This window comes from Stenella coeruleoalba (genome assembly GCF_951394435.1).
Source record: "Stenella coeruleoalba genome assembly, chromosome: 1".
Taxonomy (NCBI): Eukaryota; Metazoa; Chordata; class Mammalia; order Artiodactyla; family Delphinidae; genus Stenella; species Stenella coeruleoalba.
Window position 1 is genome coordinate 16,690,208 of NC_137169.1, and position 17,726 is coordinate 16,707,933.

The window sequence follows — 17,726 nt, forward strand, 5'->3', positions numbered from 1 at the left end:
TTAAAAACGGTTAAAATGGTACATTTTGTTTTGTAGAGTTTACCACAATTGAAAGAAAACTAGCAACCTTGCCCCTCGCCAGCGCGCCCTGTCCCTCCTGCCCTGCTTGACTTTCCCTCGGAGCTCCTGTCTCCATTTGACACATGGTGGAATTTGTGTTTTGTGTTGCCTCGCCCTAAAACGCCAGCTCCATGGGGGCCTTTTTGTCTGTTTTGCTCACTGTCATATCCCCCAGTCCCTAGAGCAATGCCTGGGGTACAGTAGCAGGTGACTGAAAAATACTCATCAGATGAGTGGAAGAATGAACCTCTCTCTGTCTCCGTTTCCTTATCTGTAAACTGGGGATGATAAACCTACCCTCTCAGATTTGTCATGAACTTTAAGTGAAACCCTGTGGGTGAAGGGCCCAGCGCAGAGCATGGTTCTCAGTGCAGAGAAAATGCTCAGTACAGCATCACTCCTTGAGAAGTAGCTCCGTTCATCCACCCCAGCCCCTGGAGCTAGACTGTGAGTTCAAGTCCGCCCCTGTCACTTCCAGCTGTGTGATCTGGGCAAGTGACTTAACCTCTCTGTGCCTCACTTCTCTTATCTGTGAAATAAAAATACTAACACTAAGAGGTTTGGGGAGGATTAAACGAGACATAATCATACCCTGCAAGGGGCAGATCTCAGTGTGTTAGAGCTGTTATTTGCCACTGCCGGTCCCTCTCCGGTGCCCAGCCAGGAAGGGAGTACGGATGATGGTACCTCCGGGCCCCTGACTCTTCCCCCAGCTCTCGGGTCTGTGGGCCCCCTGGGGATGGCAGCTGAGAGGAGCCCCCCAGCACGCCGGGACCCTGCACGACAGGAAGCCGCTCCGGAAGGTAGATGGCTCTTGGTTATCACCTGCTGCCGCTCCTTCCGCCGAGATCACACTTGTCCCTCTCCAGTGATGGGTGGGGGCAGCTGGCCCAGGCTGAGGCCTGAGTGCTCTTTCTTTCTACAGGCCTCCAGCCGCGGGGGTGGCGCTGGCCTCCTCGTGGGCCTCCTCTGGAGCTGCTGCTCCTCCAGCCGGCTGGCTTGGGGGGCTGGTGGTGTGCACCATCTGTTACACACGTCCTGGCCAGGTGGCCCCTGGGGGCCTGCGGCTGAGTGAGCCAGGTCAGGGGGGTCATCCTTAGAGAGGCTGTGGGCATCAGAGGAAGGAGAGTGGGCTCTGGGGTCAGATAGTCCCCGGGTTCTGCCCCCACCCCCCACAGGGCTGTCTAACCTTGGGCAGATCATATAACCCTCCGAGACTCAGTCTGCCCCTCTGGAAAATGGGGGCATGGGGGCCTCACAGGGTCATGGTGAAGGCCACAGGAGGCAGCTGACCCTGCAACTTGCATGGTGACTGGCACTCGGCTGGATCAGTGAAGGGCAGGGAGTAGGGGCCTCGCTCCCCTGAAGCTGCCTTGCTTCACGCCCGGACCTCACTTGCCCTGCTTTGCTCCATCCTGGCCCACCCTCAGGTACCACGGGTCCAGTCGTAGCCAAAGACACAGGAGACAGCCCTGGCGGGGATAGCACCGTTTATTAAGAAAGATCAGGATAAAGACCACAGGAGGGTCCCTTCTAGGACACAGAGGCCAGGCGTCCCGGACCCACCTCTGGGGGTTGCTGGTGGGGAGGGCGCTTGCCCCCAGTTGGGCCCTGGGGCTCCCACAGATGGGGCAGGGCTGTCACGCCCCCTTCCTGTCCCTCCCAGTCATGAGTCCCCGCTCCCCTACCCAAGGCATTAACTCTTTCCGACCACCAATGCTCTCCTCCCCCCATGTGCCCTGGGCCTTCACTTCCAGATCAGTGGGGGGACGTGGCCTGGTGCAGGCAGGGAGACACTCTCAGTGCTGGGCTCTGCCTGTAGCAGCTCCTGGTAAGAGTTGAGGTGGGCTTTCCCTTGCAGCCCCTCAGGGCAGGGGCCCTGGGCTAGGTGTGGGGTGGGAGGGATGCAGGCCAGGAGGGCTTGGTGGGAGGGGGGAGGCTGCCAGGGGCCGGTGGCCTGGCTGGCTAGGCGGAGGTGGAGGGGTGCTGGGACATGGGCTGGCAGGGCTGGGGGCTGCCTGCCCAGGGGTGAGCTGCCTTTTGCACCACAGTTAGCACTAAAGAGCTTTCCCAACCCGGAGGAGGGTGGCGAAGGCCATGCGATGCCCTCTGCTCCGGGTAGCTGGTGAGGCTCCGGGTAGCTGGTGAGGCTCCAGGCTGGAAGCCGAGTTTGTCTCCTGTAGAAATGAGGGCTGCCCAAGGGCTGAAGAAACGGGCAGCCCAGCACTACCTCGGGGGGCTCTGTTGGTGGGGGCAGTTCTGAGCCTGCTCAGCCACCGTGCCCGACCCCAAGTCCTGGTGACCCTTTGAGGCACCTGCTCCCATGCAACCCGCCCTGCCCAGCAGCCTGTGGCTTTGCCCAGGTGTGTCTGTGTGGGGTGGCATGCCCACCCTCCAGTCCAGCCCAGGGCAGTAGCAGCAAAGCGTGGCATCGCCTCCGTTTCTTACAAAATATTCATAATAATAATATTAATAATAATATAGTCGACGCTGCGGGGCTGGGGCGCTGCCCGGGAGTCCGTGTGGGGCAGGCAGTGCCTACGAGGGGCAGGGGCGCGTGTTGGCCCCCGCCTGGGCGCGGTGCTGCAGGTCCAGTGGCTGTGGAGGCGGGGTGCCAGGCCGGGCAGAGTGCAGCACCAGGTTCTTGATACAGCCCGTGATGCCCGAGGAGAACCTGCCCCCGGTCAGCACCGCCACGTCGGGGGCTCCACCTGCAGGGAAGGGAGAGGGCGGGGCCTGTCAGCTCCAGGAGGTGGGGGGAGGAAGGCCCCGTGCTCTACCTCTGCCGGAGCCCCTGGCCCTCCCCGACCTGGAGGAGCGGCCCCAGGCCTGCACGAGGCCCGAGCTCAAGACTTACCGACGTAGATGCTGCCCTTGGTGTTGACTGCCACGTTAGGGCCTGGGGACTGGCCGCTGACCAGCTCCTCTCCGTCCACCTGGATGGAGCCTCTCCGGCCCTCTCTGCAGTGGAACAGGGTCAGGCCCCTCACCACCGATCCCCCGTCCTTCTCAACCCAGAGAGCCCCCTCCCTTTGCTACAGAGACTCCAGTCAGAGCAGCGTGACCCCGCTCCCTGAGTTCTTTCTTGCCCCCTCCCTCCGCTGGATGAGAGATCTGGTCCCACAAACACAACTTCCTAGCACCCCACCCAGGCTTCATCCAGCCCCTAGGGTGCTTGTGCGCCCACCCCATGGAGTTCTGTCCTGCCCTGGAAGTCTGTGCTCCGGCTGGCGGGCTCTCCCCTGACCCTGGCTTCACGTTCTGTCTCCCCAGAGCTCAATGCCTGCCTCCCTGCGCATGACGGGGGGCGTCCTGTCCCAGTCCAGGACTCCGGGCCCTTCGCCCTAGTGCCCGGGGGGCTCCCTTACCGCAGCGCCACCACCCGATGCCACTCGCCATCGTTGATGGGGTCCTCAGAGACAAGGCGGGCCTCCCCACTGCCCAGCTGGTAGCTGCAGTCACACAGGCCCAAGAGGGTGTGAGCAGGGGGCAGGACTGGAGGGGGTGTGGGACGGCGGTGGTGGTGTGCAGCTGGGGCACTGGGCGCTGCAGCTTCTTGCTGGGGGGGCCATGGGGCTGACCGGCGGGGAAGCCACTGAAGGGTAAGGGGGCTGAGGGAAGGGAGAGGAAGGGTCGGGTGCCAGGACCCACCTGAAGACAAGGTGCCCATCCTGAAGCCCAAGACTGATGAAGTCCTTGCCTCGGCCGGACTCTCCCACCTCCTGCCAGAGAAGCACAGGGTTCCGGGGGCTACCGACAGCTGTGGCCTCCTCCTTCCTCTCTCCCACTCCTGTGGCCACCAGGGGGCTGGGAACCCTGAGATCCTGGGCGGGACGTCCACACTTACCACGCCCTGCCAGAGCAGGAGGCCGCTGGCCGTGCTGGTCTGAACCTCCAGCTCGATGGTCTCGGGCACCTCAGGGTGACTGCGGTGCGGGGGAAGTGGGTGAGAGGGCAGAAGCCCCAGATTCCCGTCCCCCACCCTGGGCCCACAGACTCTCTTCTCACCTCCTGGAGAAGATGCGGCCAGGGAGGGCGAGGAAGCCGTCATCGTAGAAGTAGGCTCCGTACTGCCCGGGGGCATCTGTCGGGGGAGTGGGGGCGATGCTGGGACACCTGCTCACCCGCATGGAGTATCCATCCCGCATCGGTGCCCTTGACCCCCACCTCCACCCCGACCTGTACTACTGCAGGGCTCTGAACCTGCAGTCCCTGGAGACCCAAGGGGGCTGGGGGCAGAATTCAGAGGCCTGTGAACTTGGCTTGGAAAACATTATAGTCCTAGCCTTGCTCTCTTCTCCCTGAAGGTTAGCAGTTCCTTTAGTTACGCAGGTAGGCAACACACTGAGGAGGAGCAGGGCCTGTGACTCAGTCACCAGTGGAAGATTCCCTTATTGCATTACAGTTGCTGCAAATATTTCAAAACATTGTTTATGCTTATTGCAATTGTGGTAGCTGTTGGGACTAACGACCCTAACCCTAACCCTAACGCTAGATCTCGTATTTAATGCGTTAATAGAGATGCAAACAACTTCAAATATTTTGATAACCTTCTTTCAGAACAATTGATTCCCTTTGAAATGCTATGTATTTCATTCTATGCAGTCAGTAGGGTCCAGGTAGGTGATCAACCATCTCTATTTGCCGGGTCCTGTCCTGGTTTTAGCTCTGAAAGTCCCACATCCCCAGAAGCTCCTCAGTCCTGAGCAAACTGGGGCAGCTGGTCATCTAGGTCAGTGGCACATAAACGGTTTTGAAAGTTTGTACTCCCTCCATCTTACAGACGGGAAGACAGGTTCAGGGATGAGTGACTTGCCCAGGAAGTGGGAAGCCTGGATGGCAACCCAGACCTTCCGGCTGCATCATCCACACTGTGTGTGTGGCTATAAGATCCCCAACCCTACCCGCTCAAAGACATCCCACACCAGTGCTGGCCCCTGGGGCCTGGCAGCTACCAGGGTAGGCGACACTTCGCCACCCTCCACCAACTGATGAAGTTAGCAGCTAACAGTTACCAAGCACCTACTATCTGCCGGTCACCATGCAGGAAGTTTCACATCCAGCTACAAACATAATTTTTAACTGGATCCTTGTAACAACCCTATGTCTTTGCTATAATATTAACAAAAGCTAACATTCTGTGCCCACTCTGGACCAGACATTGTTCTAAGCATTTAAAATACATTAAAGAATTTTACTCTCACACAAAATTTTATCCAAAGCCTTGTGGAAGGATGTTACTTCTTTCTATTTTATACGTGAGGAAACTGAAGCACAGAGAGGTTAAGTGAGTCCCCAAGTCACACAGCTAGTAAGTGGAAGAGCTAGGATTTGAATCCAGGCTCTTATCCACTATGCCACTACCTCTCCTGTTATATTAGCGATAGATAAGGTATGTATCTATAACGCAGTTAGCACAGGGCCTGTAAATGTTCAATAAGTATTCATTTTTACAAATCATTATCATTGCTTTTAAACAGATTGTGGAATCCTTGAGAATGAGGGTCCTGCCTTACGCATCTTGTATTTACTGCTCCCAGGGCAAGGATGGGCACACATACGTGTCTGTTGCTGGAATGCACGAATACAGAGGAGGGTACAGAAGTGAAAGCGGTTCAAAGGCCTGCCCAAAGTCACTAGGCAGTGAGCATAGGGCAGGACCCAGCTCTGTGCGGCTGTGCTCTTCTTATTCTGTCTCTCTGTGCCCAAGGAGCCTCTCACCTGGGCTTGTTTTGTTCAGAGGCCAGGATGGAGGGGTGGGGTCATTGGAAGAGGGGCTGAGAGACCCAAGGCCTGGGAGGGAAAAGCCTGCTCAGCTCCTCTGGCTGGTCACGGCAAGTACGTACCGTTGCCCCCACTGCCTTCAAGATGCCAGTCGGACTCCGCTATGCCATGTGCAGAGCCTGTGGGGAGACGCAGGGTCCAGTCGGCGGGCTGTGTCAGGCCCCAGCGCCCCAAGGGGGAGGTGGAGAGAAGCTGGGGCAGTTACCTTGTTGGCAGCGAGGGCCAGAGAAGCCGGGGGGACAGAGGCAGCGGGTGCCCTGGCAGGTACCCCCATGCAGACAGGGCTCACGGAGCTGGCAGGGGTTCTCCTCGTGCTCGCAGAGGTCTCCTGTGGGCCAGGGAAGAGGCGAGTGGGCATGGGCTGGAGCGGCCACTGACCACCCCCCACCCCTCCCTCCCAGTGCCTGGCCGGGCTCCCTCGCCTTTGAAGCCGTCTCGACACAGGCACTGGAACTCGTATTCGCCGGTGGGCATGCACGTGGCGCCACTGCGGCAAGGCTGGCGCTCACACGGGGAGCTGTCGTAGCACTGCCCGACGCCCCGGCTGCCCAGGAAGCTGTAGGTGAGGTCCAGACGCTTTCCATTCACTGACACCTGTGGGCATAGGGACACCAAGGGACTCGAAGAAGGCAGGAGGCTGAAGCATGGGTGTACCAGCAGAGAGACTGCAGCAGAGGGGAGCTGGGAACCCAGGCTGGAACTTGAGCATAACGTGGGTTTCTGGGGTCGGGGGGGGAGGACCAAAGTCGAGGGTCTACTGTGTGCCAGGAGCATCCATGAGTGTAGTCCCTCCTCACCACAACCTTCACAGCAGGTGTAATTATCCCCATTTTACAGAGGAGGAAACTGAGGCTCTGATCCCACGCGCCTTGGGCTGGCTGCAGGCGGAGGGAAATCACCCCGCCCTCCCCGCCTGCCGTCTGGAAGTCGCTCACCTCGCCCACGCAGCCGCGGAAGTGAGCGCTCATGTTGGTGGCCAGGGGCAGCTGCAAGGACGGCTCCACACCACCCAGGTAGAGCAGGGTGTGCAGGTTGAGGCCCTGGCTCTTGCCGGGTGAGGAGCGCAGCACAGGGTGCCCGCCGTTCACCCGCAGGCTGCCGTCCTTGTTGAGACGCTCTGCGGATATGCGATGCCAGCGGCCCAGGGCCAGGGGCTCGGAGCTCCGCAGAACGGCCAGCCCTGGGGAGGATGCCAGCAGGGTTGGCACATGGATGGCCCTCTGCCCCGTCCCACCCCCTACAGGAACTTGAGCAGACAGGGAACCTCCTTCAGCCTCCCAGTGTCCCAGAGGAACCCGAGAGGTCTAGAGACTTGCTTCAGGTCACACGGAGAGAGGAACGCGAAGAACAGGGGACTCCGGTTGGTCTGACTTCAGAATTTATTCCTCCACGCCTCCTGGGGGTGTGGAGGGCCAAGGGGGGCACGGAGCTTGGTGCCTATGGCTCAACTGCATTTGGTGTCAGTGCTCACCTGACCCCAACTCGTAGCGGAACTCCAGATGGCCGCCAACCATCGCCAGGGACACGAAATCCTCCACCGGCCCGCTCTTTCCCCCGCTGAACAGCAGGACCCCGTCAGGTGCCAGCGGCTTAAACTCAACATCCAGGCGTAGCTCGTGGTGCGTGTTGGTGAGAGCAGGCAGCGCCAGGTAGGAGCCCGCGCCCGACAGGGAAGGGGTGGTCACAGTCACACCTGCAGCAGTCACAGCTCAGCCAGGGCAGTGGGGATGCCAGAGTCCTGGGAGGGCTCCAACTATGCAGCCTTCCTCTGGGACCCCTGCCCACCCCACTCTCCAGTCCTAGAGGCTCGGGATCAGCTGGGCAATGGCTGCAACAGCCTAGAAGCACCCTGCCCCCAGCACTACAGACCAGGCTGGATCTCCAATTAGATGGGCTTCCCCTTTGGGGCCCTTGTGTACGGGATTCAGGCTGGGCATGAAGCTTGGCCAGGTGACTTTGAGGCCCTCTGGCTCTGGAATAATTTTATCATCCATAGGGCCCGTCATGGCCCCAGAATGCCCTGCCCAGCTTCTCCTGTCCTTACTGGGACCCCTGGGGGTCTCAGGCCCAGCTCCACTTACCTTCCTCACACCTCACGCCCGAGCGGCCCAGGTGGCAGCGGCAGGTGTAGCCTTGGCCGTCGGGCCGGTTCACACAGGTGGCGTCGGGCCCACAGGCCTCTGGGGGACACACAGGCCAATGAGGAGGGCACTGAGGTGGTCTGGGAGGTGGTGGGGTCCTGATGCCAGAACTCTAACTACGGCCCCCCAGGGGCCTTGGCTCCTTAGGGCCGGGACCCCTGGGAGGGCTGCATCGGGTGACCGGGGAGGGGGAATGGATTCGGGCAAGGGTGGGGCCAGAAGGGGCTGGGCAGGGAGAGAGCAAGGCGGGGAGTGAACGAGTGACTCTTTGGTTCTTGAAAGCCTGTACCTGGGTGGTGGGTAGTGGGGTGAGTGCCTTGGTAACAGATGGGAAGGTGGTAGGTACCAGGAAGCAGTGATTGGGGCTGGGGGGAGTGTCCGGGTACAGTGACGGGGGATGAGTGCTTGGGTAGCAGAGACGGGAGGCATGGTGGATATTAGGATGGCAGTGATGGAAGTCAGAATCCAGGAAGAGTGGTTAAGTACTCGGGAAAGATGGAGAGAGTGTGGTGAGTACGGTTAGCAGTTGGGGTGCATATGACGGGGCAGCAACGGGCAGAGGGAAGAGCCCGGAGTGGCAGTGATGGAGAGGGTGGGTTACACACCTGGGTGGCAGTGCAGGGCCTGCGAGTGCTCACAGCGGCTCCCGGTGAAGCCAGCCGGGCACACACACACATAGCTGCTGCTCTCCGAGTCCTGGCACTGGCCCCCGTTCTGCAAAGCAGCCCCCGGAAGTCAGACCGAGAACACTCTGGCCCTTCCCCACTCCCCACCAGGGCCGGCCATGGCTGAGGACAGCGGCCTGGGAGGCCGGGAGGAGTGTGCGGTGTGGGGTTACCTGGCAGGGCCGGTCCCGACAGGTGGGGCAGTGGGAGATGCCGTGTGCTGTAAGGTTGAGGTCATGGAAGACGATCTCCTCACCCTGGATGCGCAGCTCCCGGACACAGCCTGGGGGGTGGGCAGGCAGGATGAGCCAAGTCAGGGGTGCTGGGAGGCCTGCCCAGCTCCGACCCACGCCCTGCAGTGCCCTCCCAGGTGCTCTGCCAGCCAGGTGAGGTCTGGCCAGGGCTGAAGGTGGGGAGGGGGTTCACCTATGAAGCCGCTGCTCAGCCCTGCCTTGGGGATAGCGCCGTAGTCGGGGTAGCCACCCAGGTAGAGCTCCTCATTCAGGTCCAGACCCTGGAACTTGCCCTGGACAGGGGTAAGTCAGGAATGGCAGAGGCTGAGCGGAGGTGGGGAGGGGCTAGGGATAGAGGAACGGGGCTGGGTCTCACCTGGGAGGTGCCGTTGACCGGGGCCAGGCTGCCCACGATCAGGGAGCCCTGGGTGAGGCTGCGCAGCAGGGTCACGGTGTGGAACTGGCCCAGTGCTAGCGGTGTGGGGTGACGGATGGTGGCCATGCCCGAGCCTGCATCAAACCTGCTCCATGGGGTGGGAGGGAGGGCCGGGGCAGGAGAGAGCGGATATGGGGTTTGTAGGAAGGGCTGGGCAGGGGGCCCAGGCTGGGCAAAGGGGTCGACGCCATTCCCTGTCATCCTGCTCCGGTTCCTGTCCCTGCCTTGTGCTCTCGCCCCACCCCCACCCCCAGCTCACCCTATCCCTGCCCCTCCCCAGGGGTTCTTCTTCTCCTACACTCTCCCTGGGAGCTTATTCAGAGCAGCCCCCGGGGCTCCAAGTGCCCCTGGCTCTAGGCCCTACAGCCTGGCACCTGGCCTCACTGTTCGTCTGCGCACTCCTCCCTCTGAGATGACCTTGTCTCTTTCCTTCTTTGTTTGTGGCTGGTCTTCCCCAACTAGGATATACATTCCCACAAGGGCCAGAACTTGATTTGTTTTGTTTGTATCCGTGCCTGGTACATAGTAGGTATTCAGCACAAAACTGTTGAATGAATAAATGAATGAACGAATTCTGGCCTGCAGCGGTCCCACCCTGGAAGGACACACTCTAGCATTGCTGAGTATTTCTGCCGCAACTGTGTGCAAGTCTGAGGCTGCTTCCTCCGCCACCCGGCTGGCGCACTGTGCTGACCCCGGCAGCACGGGGGGTCACCGAGGGTAACGGTCACATCTCCTCCTTCTTTCAGAACCTCCGTCGTACAACTCAGCCCAGGGCGGTGTGTGCCTGACGGAAGTCCTGCAATCTAGTCCCCCAGCCCCCCTTCCCCTGTAACCCGGGAGGGTGAGGGTCTCACCGGAACTCGGGCCTCCCGCCCACAAGGCCGAAGGAGATGAAGTCGGGCTGCCTGTTGGCCAGGTTGGTGGGGCTCCCTGGGATCCGCTTCTGCCCGTTGTACAGCAGCATCCCTGGGCGGGCAGAGTTGTGTTAGGGCCTCCCGTCCAGCCACGGGCTCCCTGTCTGCCCAGCCCCGGAACCAATGGCCCAAGCTTGTGAACCTTTCCCCTCGCTAACTGCTGTCCCTCCCTCCAGCACACCCCACACAGCCAGGGCGTCTCCCTCTCAGGATGGGGCCCTAAATAGAAGGGCCTTGCTGAGAGCTCCTAGAAGGAAGTTGAATTTGCTTCACTTACACTGTAGGGTCTACCTGAAGGAGGAGAGGGAGGCGGAGACTCACCCGAGTAGAGAAGGAGGCCTGGACAGTGAAAGTCAGAGACCCGTAAGAGGTGGGAGGAGACAGATGAGAAAGAGAGAGAGAGAGAGGAGGGAAGGGTGAGAGATGGGGAAAAGGAGGAAGGAGCAGAGACAGGAGTAGGGAGACGGGACAGAAGGACCGGGGGATGCTGCACCAGTGGCAGAGGGACCGGGGGAGGCTTGGGTGCAGGTATCACACAGGAGGGAATGGAGAAGAGGAGGCATGAGCCAGAGGGGGAGGCCCTGCTGGCCTGGAGCCCCCGGGGCAGGGAAGGCTGAGGACCGGGGGCTGCCAGGGCTCATACCCTGATGGCAGTGACTTTGGAGATCCCCAGCCCCGGGCCCCCCAGTCAGCTCCTCCCCTGCTCACCATCGGCTGAGTCGGGCCGGAAGGTGATCTTGATCTCAAACTTCCTGTAGGCATCCTTGATGGTGGGCAGCGGCAGGAAAGAGTGGGGGGTCTGCGTGAAGTAGGGCACCACCCGCTCTGAGGGCAGAAAGCACAGTTCAAGACGCCACCCACAAGGTGGCGGGCAGGGTGCCGCCTATCCCGGGGTGTGTGGTCTCACCTGGCACCTGCAGATGGGCAAAGGCCTTGACCTTGCCCTGGCGGTTGCTGGCGGTGCAGACATAGGTGCCCGCGTCCTGGGGCTGGACCGAGGGCAGCAGCAGCATGTTGTTCTCCAGGCGGCTGTCGGGCGGCAGGTTCCCATCCAGCTGCAAACACACTGGCACTTTGAACCCTGGCCTTGGCCCACACCTCCACGGGGCCCGTCTCCCATCCCTGCCTGGGGCCCACCCTCAGACATGGAGCGCATGCTCTGGGCCAAGCCTGGGCCAGCTCCTGGGGGCACCGAGATGGTGAAGACCTGGTCCCTGCCCCTCAGGCACACCCGCTGGTTTCCTGCCTAGCATTTACCTTGCTCCAGGTGATGTCAGGAGTGGGGTAGCCAGAGGCCATGCAGGGGAAGACAGCTGAAGAACCAGTGGGCACACGGACCTCTGGGGGCGTTGAGATCTGCGGCAAGGCTGAGAGGGGAGGAGGAGACACAGGCCATCAACCTGATGACACCAACCGTTTGTGAGCCCAGCCTGTGTCCTGACTCATTTAATCCTCATGCCATCCCTGGAAGGGAGGCACTGTGTCCCCATTTCACAGATGAGGAAACTGGCCGTTCACTCCTGGTTGCACAGCTGGAACCAGGCAGAGCCAGGGCTCAGGGACAGGTTCAACTGACTCCACAGACCGAGCCTCTTCAACACACCTGGGTGGAAAATTGTGCAGCCCTCTGGGGACCTGAAGAGGGGGCACTAGGGCAGTGTGGGTAAGTTTGGGGCAAGTGACAGGGCTTGGGGTGAAAAAGAATAGCCTCTGAAGAACACACAGATTGTGTCTGCCTGGCATCATCCCCTGTCCACGTTGTACTGTCTTTCACGTCTGTTTTGTGTTTGCGCTGTCTCTGCCAGCAGACTGAGCTGTAGGTCTTCCTCGTCAGAGCGGGAGCTCCAGCAGGTGAAGACTACTTATCTGATTTCCTCTTGATGCCCCACGGCATAGCTTTTCCCTGCAAGTTCCAGCTGCCCCAGAGGAACACTCACTGCTATCCCCTGCTGCACCTGCTTGTTATGAAACCTGCTCCCTAAATACACCAAATTGAAAATCCCCAAGAGAGCAGGAAGGAGGAGTAGCGCAGGTAAGGCAGGAGATGGCGTGAGAGCAGCCCCTGCACGCTCCCCGGCCCTGCAGAGCTCCCTGCCAGCCTTCACCTTGCACGAGTAGCAGCACGTGGGACTGGGCGGTGCCTGCGGCGCTGGTGGCGGTGCAGCGGTACTGTCCTGCGTCAGCCAGCTCCACGTGGGCGATCCTGACGATGCCTCCGCTCTGCACGATGCCAGGTCGCAGGCGCCCTCCAACTTTGCTCCATGTCACCTGAGGCTTGGGGTCACCCAGGGCCAGGCACTCGAACTCCACGGCATGGCCGACCACCACGGTCTGCACGGAGGTCCGGATGTTGATGAGCACAGAGGGCAGAGCTGCGGGAGGATGGGGCAGAACAGAGTGAGGCCAGCCTGCTGCAGGCCTGGGCTCAGAGAGGCTGCAGGCTGCCCCAGAAAAGGTGAGCACTGGGGCCCGAGGCACGCAGCATTTCATTCACTTTTTTGTGCGTCCACTCATTAACACGCTCACTTGTTCGCTCTTTGTTCATTCGTTTTACTCACTTGTGCCTCCGCAGTCATTTTCATTGGTTTGTCTGAGCGCTCCGCCCATCTCCCTTCTTCCCCCCTCCCTTGCAATATTTGTCAAGCCCCCTCACTCTGTGCTAGACGAAAGCAAGATACAATCGAATAATTCTCTTTATTTGTACACATTTAAGGGGTTTCTTGGGGAATATGGTCCCTGTGCACTTCACCTCTGTCCCCTGCTCTTAGCAGAAGCCTGAAGCCACCGTCCTACCTTGGACAACAAGCTGGGCACTGGCCTGGGCCTGTCCCCATGGTCCATGGGCCTGGCAAACATACGTCCCTTGGCAGCTCTGGTCCAAGTTCTGGATTCTGTAAAGAAAAAAATAATAAGACATCAGTGAATAAAAACAATTGGTGAGAATACTTTGCAGTTGTGTGGGAGTTAAAAGTCGTCAAGTATCAGCACACGATGTAAACTTCTAGTCTCCCCAAAACCATGGGAGGTAGGTAGGAAGTCAGGGTGAGTATCACCACACCCATTTTAGACCAAGACCTTGTGGTCTAGAGTTCCAGATCACACAGTTATCAAGTAGCAGAGCTGAGATCTGGGTCACATGTATATATCTGGCCTCAGAGCTTGTTCTCTTCCCTTTAACAATAATACAAACATGGGCCACTGATTACTGAAGGCCTTCCACATGCTAAGCACTGTGTTAAGTGCTTTAGGTTATCTCATTCTGGTCTCATATAACCCACTGTACAGCTGAGAACACTGAGGCTCAGGGAGGTGAAGTGACTTGCCCAAGGCCATTGTTTTATGCTAAGCCCAGTAGGATAGGTATTCTAACAGCCCCACTGGGTGCCTTGGGCTGGGATGCCCAAGTTCAGTCCTGCCCCTGCCCCCACTCACCGGAGCACCCCATCATGTATGCTGTGGCCGGGAGGCAGCTGACCCCCTTCTTTGATCCAGCGGAGTTGAGTGCCCAGGTCGCTGGGCACGACACAGTGGAACTCGACGCTGGCCCCTATGCTCTTGGTCTCCAGCTGAGGCGTGACCTGAACGGTGGGCGCGGATCCTGCTGGGATGGGGGTGGCGGGGAGAGAGCCGGAGGGGCCTGCGGGGACAGGTAAGAGGTTGTGCGTGTGCGTGTGTGTATGTGTGTGATATCCCGATGCCCCTCCAGGACCCAGGAGACCCCCATCCTAACATTCAGGGGACGTTCCCCTGTTTGCCTCTCGGACCAGGGAAAAAAGACCTTTCATTGGCAGATTCATTCATCTGCTCACTCGTGCAGTCATTCAATCAACACAAATAAGAGCCTGTGGAGCGCTGGGCTGTGCTTCCAGAAGCTCCTGGCCTTTGGGAGGGGAGGGCAGCCCAAGGCGAGAGCGGGAGGGGTCGGCCTTGGAAAGATTCAGACACCTGAAGGAAGGAGAGCAAAGACTATTCTGGCTCTAGTCTAAAATAGGAGAGGGGCTTCCCTGGTGGTGCAGTGGTTAAGAATCCGCCTGCCAAAGCAGGGGACACGGGTTCAGGCCCTGGTCCTGGAAGATCCCACATGCTGCGGAGCAACTAAGCCCGTGCGCCACAACTACTGAAGCCCACGCGCCTAGAGCCCGTGCTCTGTAACAAGAGAGGCCGCCGCAAAGAGAAGTCCGTGCACCGTAATGAAGAGTAGCCCCGACTCGCCGCAACTAGAGAAAGCCTGTGTGCAGCAATGAAGACCCAACGCAGCCAAAAATAAATAAATAAATAAATTTAAAATAGGAGGATCCCAGGTGAAGGCACCTAATGTCCGGGTGCAGGGGACATATGGGAGGGTGGGTCAAATGCATACTATCACCATTTACCAAGTGCCTACTAGGTGCCACGGGCTCTACGTATGTGTCCGTTTCTAAGTCAGCCTATGTGCTGGCATTGTCCTCTCTACTTTGCAGGATGAAGACAGTGAGGCTTGAGGTTCGCTGACTTGGCCAGGTTCACACAACTATCAAGTGATCGGGCTGTGCACTGAACCCAGGACCTGGGCTCACTTCAGTCCGGGCTCTTGAGAAGACCACGGAGATGTGGGATTCTCTGGAGATCCGCTGAAACCCTGGGCATCCGGGGTGGGGGCTGCCCTATCACACACTCATTGTTGTCCCCGTCCAGCATTTACGCAGCCCATTCTGGGTGCTGTGGGGACAAGCCCGGGGCTGCTGAGATGACTGGGCCCAGGCCCTGCCCTCATCCTCTGTCTGGCAGGCGAGGCAGGCTGGGGTACTCATGTAAACATAGCCTCTGGCAGTATGAGGTCAATGCCAAGGGAGGGATGCAGCAGTGAGAGCTAGTTGCTGAGAACACAGTGACCGGGGTCTTCCTGGCGGAAAAGAAGGCGTTCCAGCTAGGGTAGTGGAGGGGGGTCTTCATGCCCCAGGTGGGGGTCCCCCGGCACCAGCTGAGGGGTAAGTGAAAGGCTCGGACAAGCGCCTGGAGGAAAGCTGACCCCATTCTACCCAGTCTGAGCTGGGGCTGCTCACCTCGGACCAGCACCTGGGCGAAGGCCTCAGCTGAGCCCACCTTGTTGGTGACCCGGCAGCGGTAGCGGCCTGAGTCCGCAGGGGCCGCAGGCTCAAGGAGCAGCATCTCATTCCTGGTGGTCGCCCTCCCAGGGAGGCTGCCGCCCACACGGCTCCACTGGAAGGTGAGTGGGGGCGTCCCATGAGCCAGGCACTGGAGCTGCACCGTCTCCCCTGCCTGCACCGACGCGTGCTCCGGGACTGTGGTGGCATACGGCGGGCCTGGGGTTGGAGACACAGAGGTCAGGGCGGCGGAGAGCAGAGGTCAGGATGGCAGCAGGTGCTGGGCCCTGGCGACTTGCCAAAGGACTAGGGAGCTGAACGGGGAGCCCAGAGGACTGGGGATGAGGGAAGCCAAGGTCCCAGGAGGGGACGTGGGTTTTAGGTTAGGGCAGGCTCCGGGGCCTGAGGTGCATGTGACCCTCCAGGTAGGTTTCCTGGAGTTCTGCCCAGGGTGTGGCCTGGCTGGGGGGCTCAGACCTCCATGCAGTGCGGAGAGGGTAGCGCGAGGAGGGTGGACGAGGGCCTTACTCTCTACATGCAGGGCGATGGTGGCCTCAGCATGCCCGGCAGGGCTAGTGGCGTTGCAGATGTACTGGCCCGAGTCCTGCTGGGCTACCCGCGGGATGATTAGCGTGTCACCTTCCAGCTGGTGCTGCCACGGCAGCGGGGAGCGCAGTTTGGACCAGTGGATGGTGGGCGTGGGGCTGCCTGTGGAGTGGAGCGGCAGAGGTTGGTGGGCTGCCCCAGGGCTGGCTGGGGGTGGGATGGCCAGGAAGGGACCTGGGTCAGCTTGCTCCTTCATGGGGGGCACAAAGTGGGCACCTCAGCCATCACTGGGAGATTGCCTGCAGCAAAGCCCCCTTCCTGAGCATGACATCCTCTTCAGGTCTCTTGTGTCTAAATTCAGGCCCCAGGGCCCGCTGCTCTGCCTGCCCTGTGTGCCAGCCCCCGTCCACACCTGTGGCTGAGCAGCGCAGGGTGGCCGTGTGTCCAGCTTCCACAGTCAGCTCGGCTTCTTCTACCTGGACCTGGGGGGCCCCTGGGGCCACAGTGCCCGTGTCTACAATTACTTCCACTCGCTTCTGCGCTGTGCCCAGTGCATTCTGAGCTAGGCAGACGTAGATGCCTGCATCTGATGGTTTAGCTGACGAAATCTGGAAGAAGCAAGGAAGTTGGTCATCAGGCCACTGAGGGGGGACCTTGGCATCAGCCCTCTGGCTTGGTTTCACCTCTTTCTTCTACCCATCCCTTTGTTTTTAGCTTTCCTATTTGACTGGCTGCTTGAGGGCTCACACTCAAGATATCCCATTAGTCTATCCATCCACACATCCACCCCCCCATCTACCCGTCCATCCATCCATCATCCATCCATCCACCCATCCATCCACCCATCCATCCATCCATCCATCCATCCATCCATCCATCTACCCACCCATCCACCCATCCATCCACCTACCCACCCAACCACCCATACTTCTACCCATTCCTCCTTCCACCTTCCTTCTTTCTTCCTGAGCGTCTTCCAATCTAGCCATCATCCACCTATCCCATCCCTCCCTTTCTTCACCAATTCATCACCCATCTGTCCATCCACCACTCTCTCCTCCAGGTAACTGCTCGAGAACGGGCAGTGACTGGGCCTCAGATCCAGAGATGAGACCCCCCCTGACATCACCTGCAGCACGGTGTGGCTGTCCACGAGCCCAGGTGCCCGCTGCTCCAAGTTGGTGGGGGCACCGATCCGGGTCCAGCGAGCAGAAGGGCGGGGCTCCCCAGCACTGACACACTCCAGGGTGATGGCCTTTCCCGCTTTCACCCGCACGGGGCTCTCGGGGAGCACAGAGACTGTAGGGGGCCCTGCACAGAGGAATGACACCACTGATACACATGCAGGGCTCTGCTGGTCATGTGCACTGTCACAGCCCCCTTACCAGTAACTGCCAGTGGGCACTAGTCTCCCCACTGCACCTATGTAGAGACCGAGGCTCAGAGAGGGAGAATGCCCAAGAGGGAGGCAGTGGCAGAGGATGGATTTAAGCCTGGAGGTTCTGAGCTCGGAATCAGAGCTGGAAACACGAAGTCAGAGCCCACGGGGCTGAAGGCCCTCACCGTGCACGCTGAGGGTCACGACACTCTGGGCCACACCATAGGCATTGGAGGCCACGCAGCGGTAGGCGCCGTGGTTGCTGGGCCGGGTGCCCACGATGGTGATGATGGAGCCGTTGGGGCTGATGTGGACATTGTCTGCGGGGTTGGCATCAAGGAGGGTGTGGTCAGTGAGGGTGTCCTCCTGCCTTGGCGCTGCCAGTAGGCACACCAGTGCCCCATGGCCCCGACCCCTCCAGTCTGGGTGTATCCAGCTCACAGGGTCACAGATGGTTGATAAACAAGTCCTTGGAGACTCCT

General features: G+C 59.8%; 1 protein-coding gene across 1 annotated transcript in view; it reads right to left on the bottom strand.

Annotated features, from left to right (window-relative positions):
* Window positions 1–1,533: 1,533 nt before the first annotated feature.
* HSPG2 (heparan sulfate proteoglycan 2) overlaps window positions 1,534–17,726 on the bottom strand; it is a 102,106-nt gene continuing 85,913 nt past the window's right edge. Inside the window, exons 71-98 of the mRNA XM_079943184.1 lie at window positions 17,430–17,564; window positions 16,996–17,177; window positions 16,279–16,474; window positions 15,849–16,028; window positions 15,279–15,539; window positions 13,669–13,873; window positions 13,030–13,127; window positions 12,342–12,608; window positions 11,494–11,603; window positions 11,144–11,291; window positions 10,945–11,061; window positions 10,177–10,288; window positions 9,260–9,404; window positions 9,077–9,176; window positions 8,824–8,933; window positions 8,591–8,699; window positions 7,926–8,024; window positions 7,316–7,537; window positions 6,780–7,024; window positions 6,267–6,438; window positions 6,050–6,172; window positions 5,907–5,963; window positions 4,069–4,144; window positions 3,908–3,986; window positions 3,712–3,782; window positions 3,429–3,512; window positions 2,918–3,021; window positions 1,534–2,771 (exon numbers count right to left, since the gene is read on the bottom strand). Of these exons, the coding sequence (XP_079799310.1) occupies window positions 2,599–2,771; window positions 2,918–3,021; window positions 3,429–3,512; window positions 3,712–3,782; window positions 3,908–3,986; window positions 4,069–4,144; window positions 5,907–5,963; window positions 6,050–6,172; window positions 6,267–6,438; window positions 6,780–7,024; window positions 7,316–7,537; window positions 7,926–8,024; window positions 8,591–8,699; window positions 8,824–8,933; window positions 9,077–9,176; window positions 9,260–9,404; window positions 10,177–10,288; window positions 10,945–11,061; window positions 11,144–11,291; window positions 11,494–11,603; window positions 12,342–12,608; window positions 13,030–13,127; window positions 13,669–13,873; window positions 15,279–15,539; window positions 15,849–16,028; window positions 16,279–16,474; window positions 16,996–17,177; window positions 17,430–17,564 (3,980 nt within the window). The 3' untranslated portion in view covers window positions 1,534–2,598. The remainder of the gene's footprint in view (window positions 2,772–2,917; window positions 3,022–3,428; window positions 3,513–3,711; window positions 3,783–3,907; window positions 3,987–4,068; window positions 4,145–5,906; window positions 5,964–6,049; window positions 6,173–6,266; window positions 6,439–6,779; window positions 7,025–7,315; window positions 7,538–7,925; window positions 8,025–8,590; window positions 8,700–8,823; window positions 8,934–9,076; window positions 9,177–9,259; window positions 9,405–10,176; window positions 10,289–10,944; window positions 11,062–11,143; window positions 11,292–11,493; window positions 11,604–12,341; window positions 12,609–13,029; window positions 13,128–13,668; window positions 13,874–15,278; window positions 15,540–15,848; window positions 16,029–16,278; window positions 16,475–16,995; window positions 17,178–17,429; window positions 17,565–17,726) is intronic.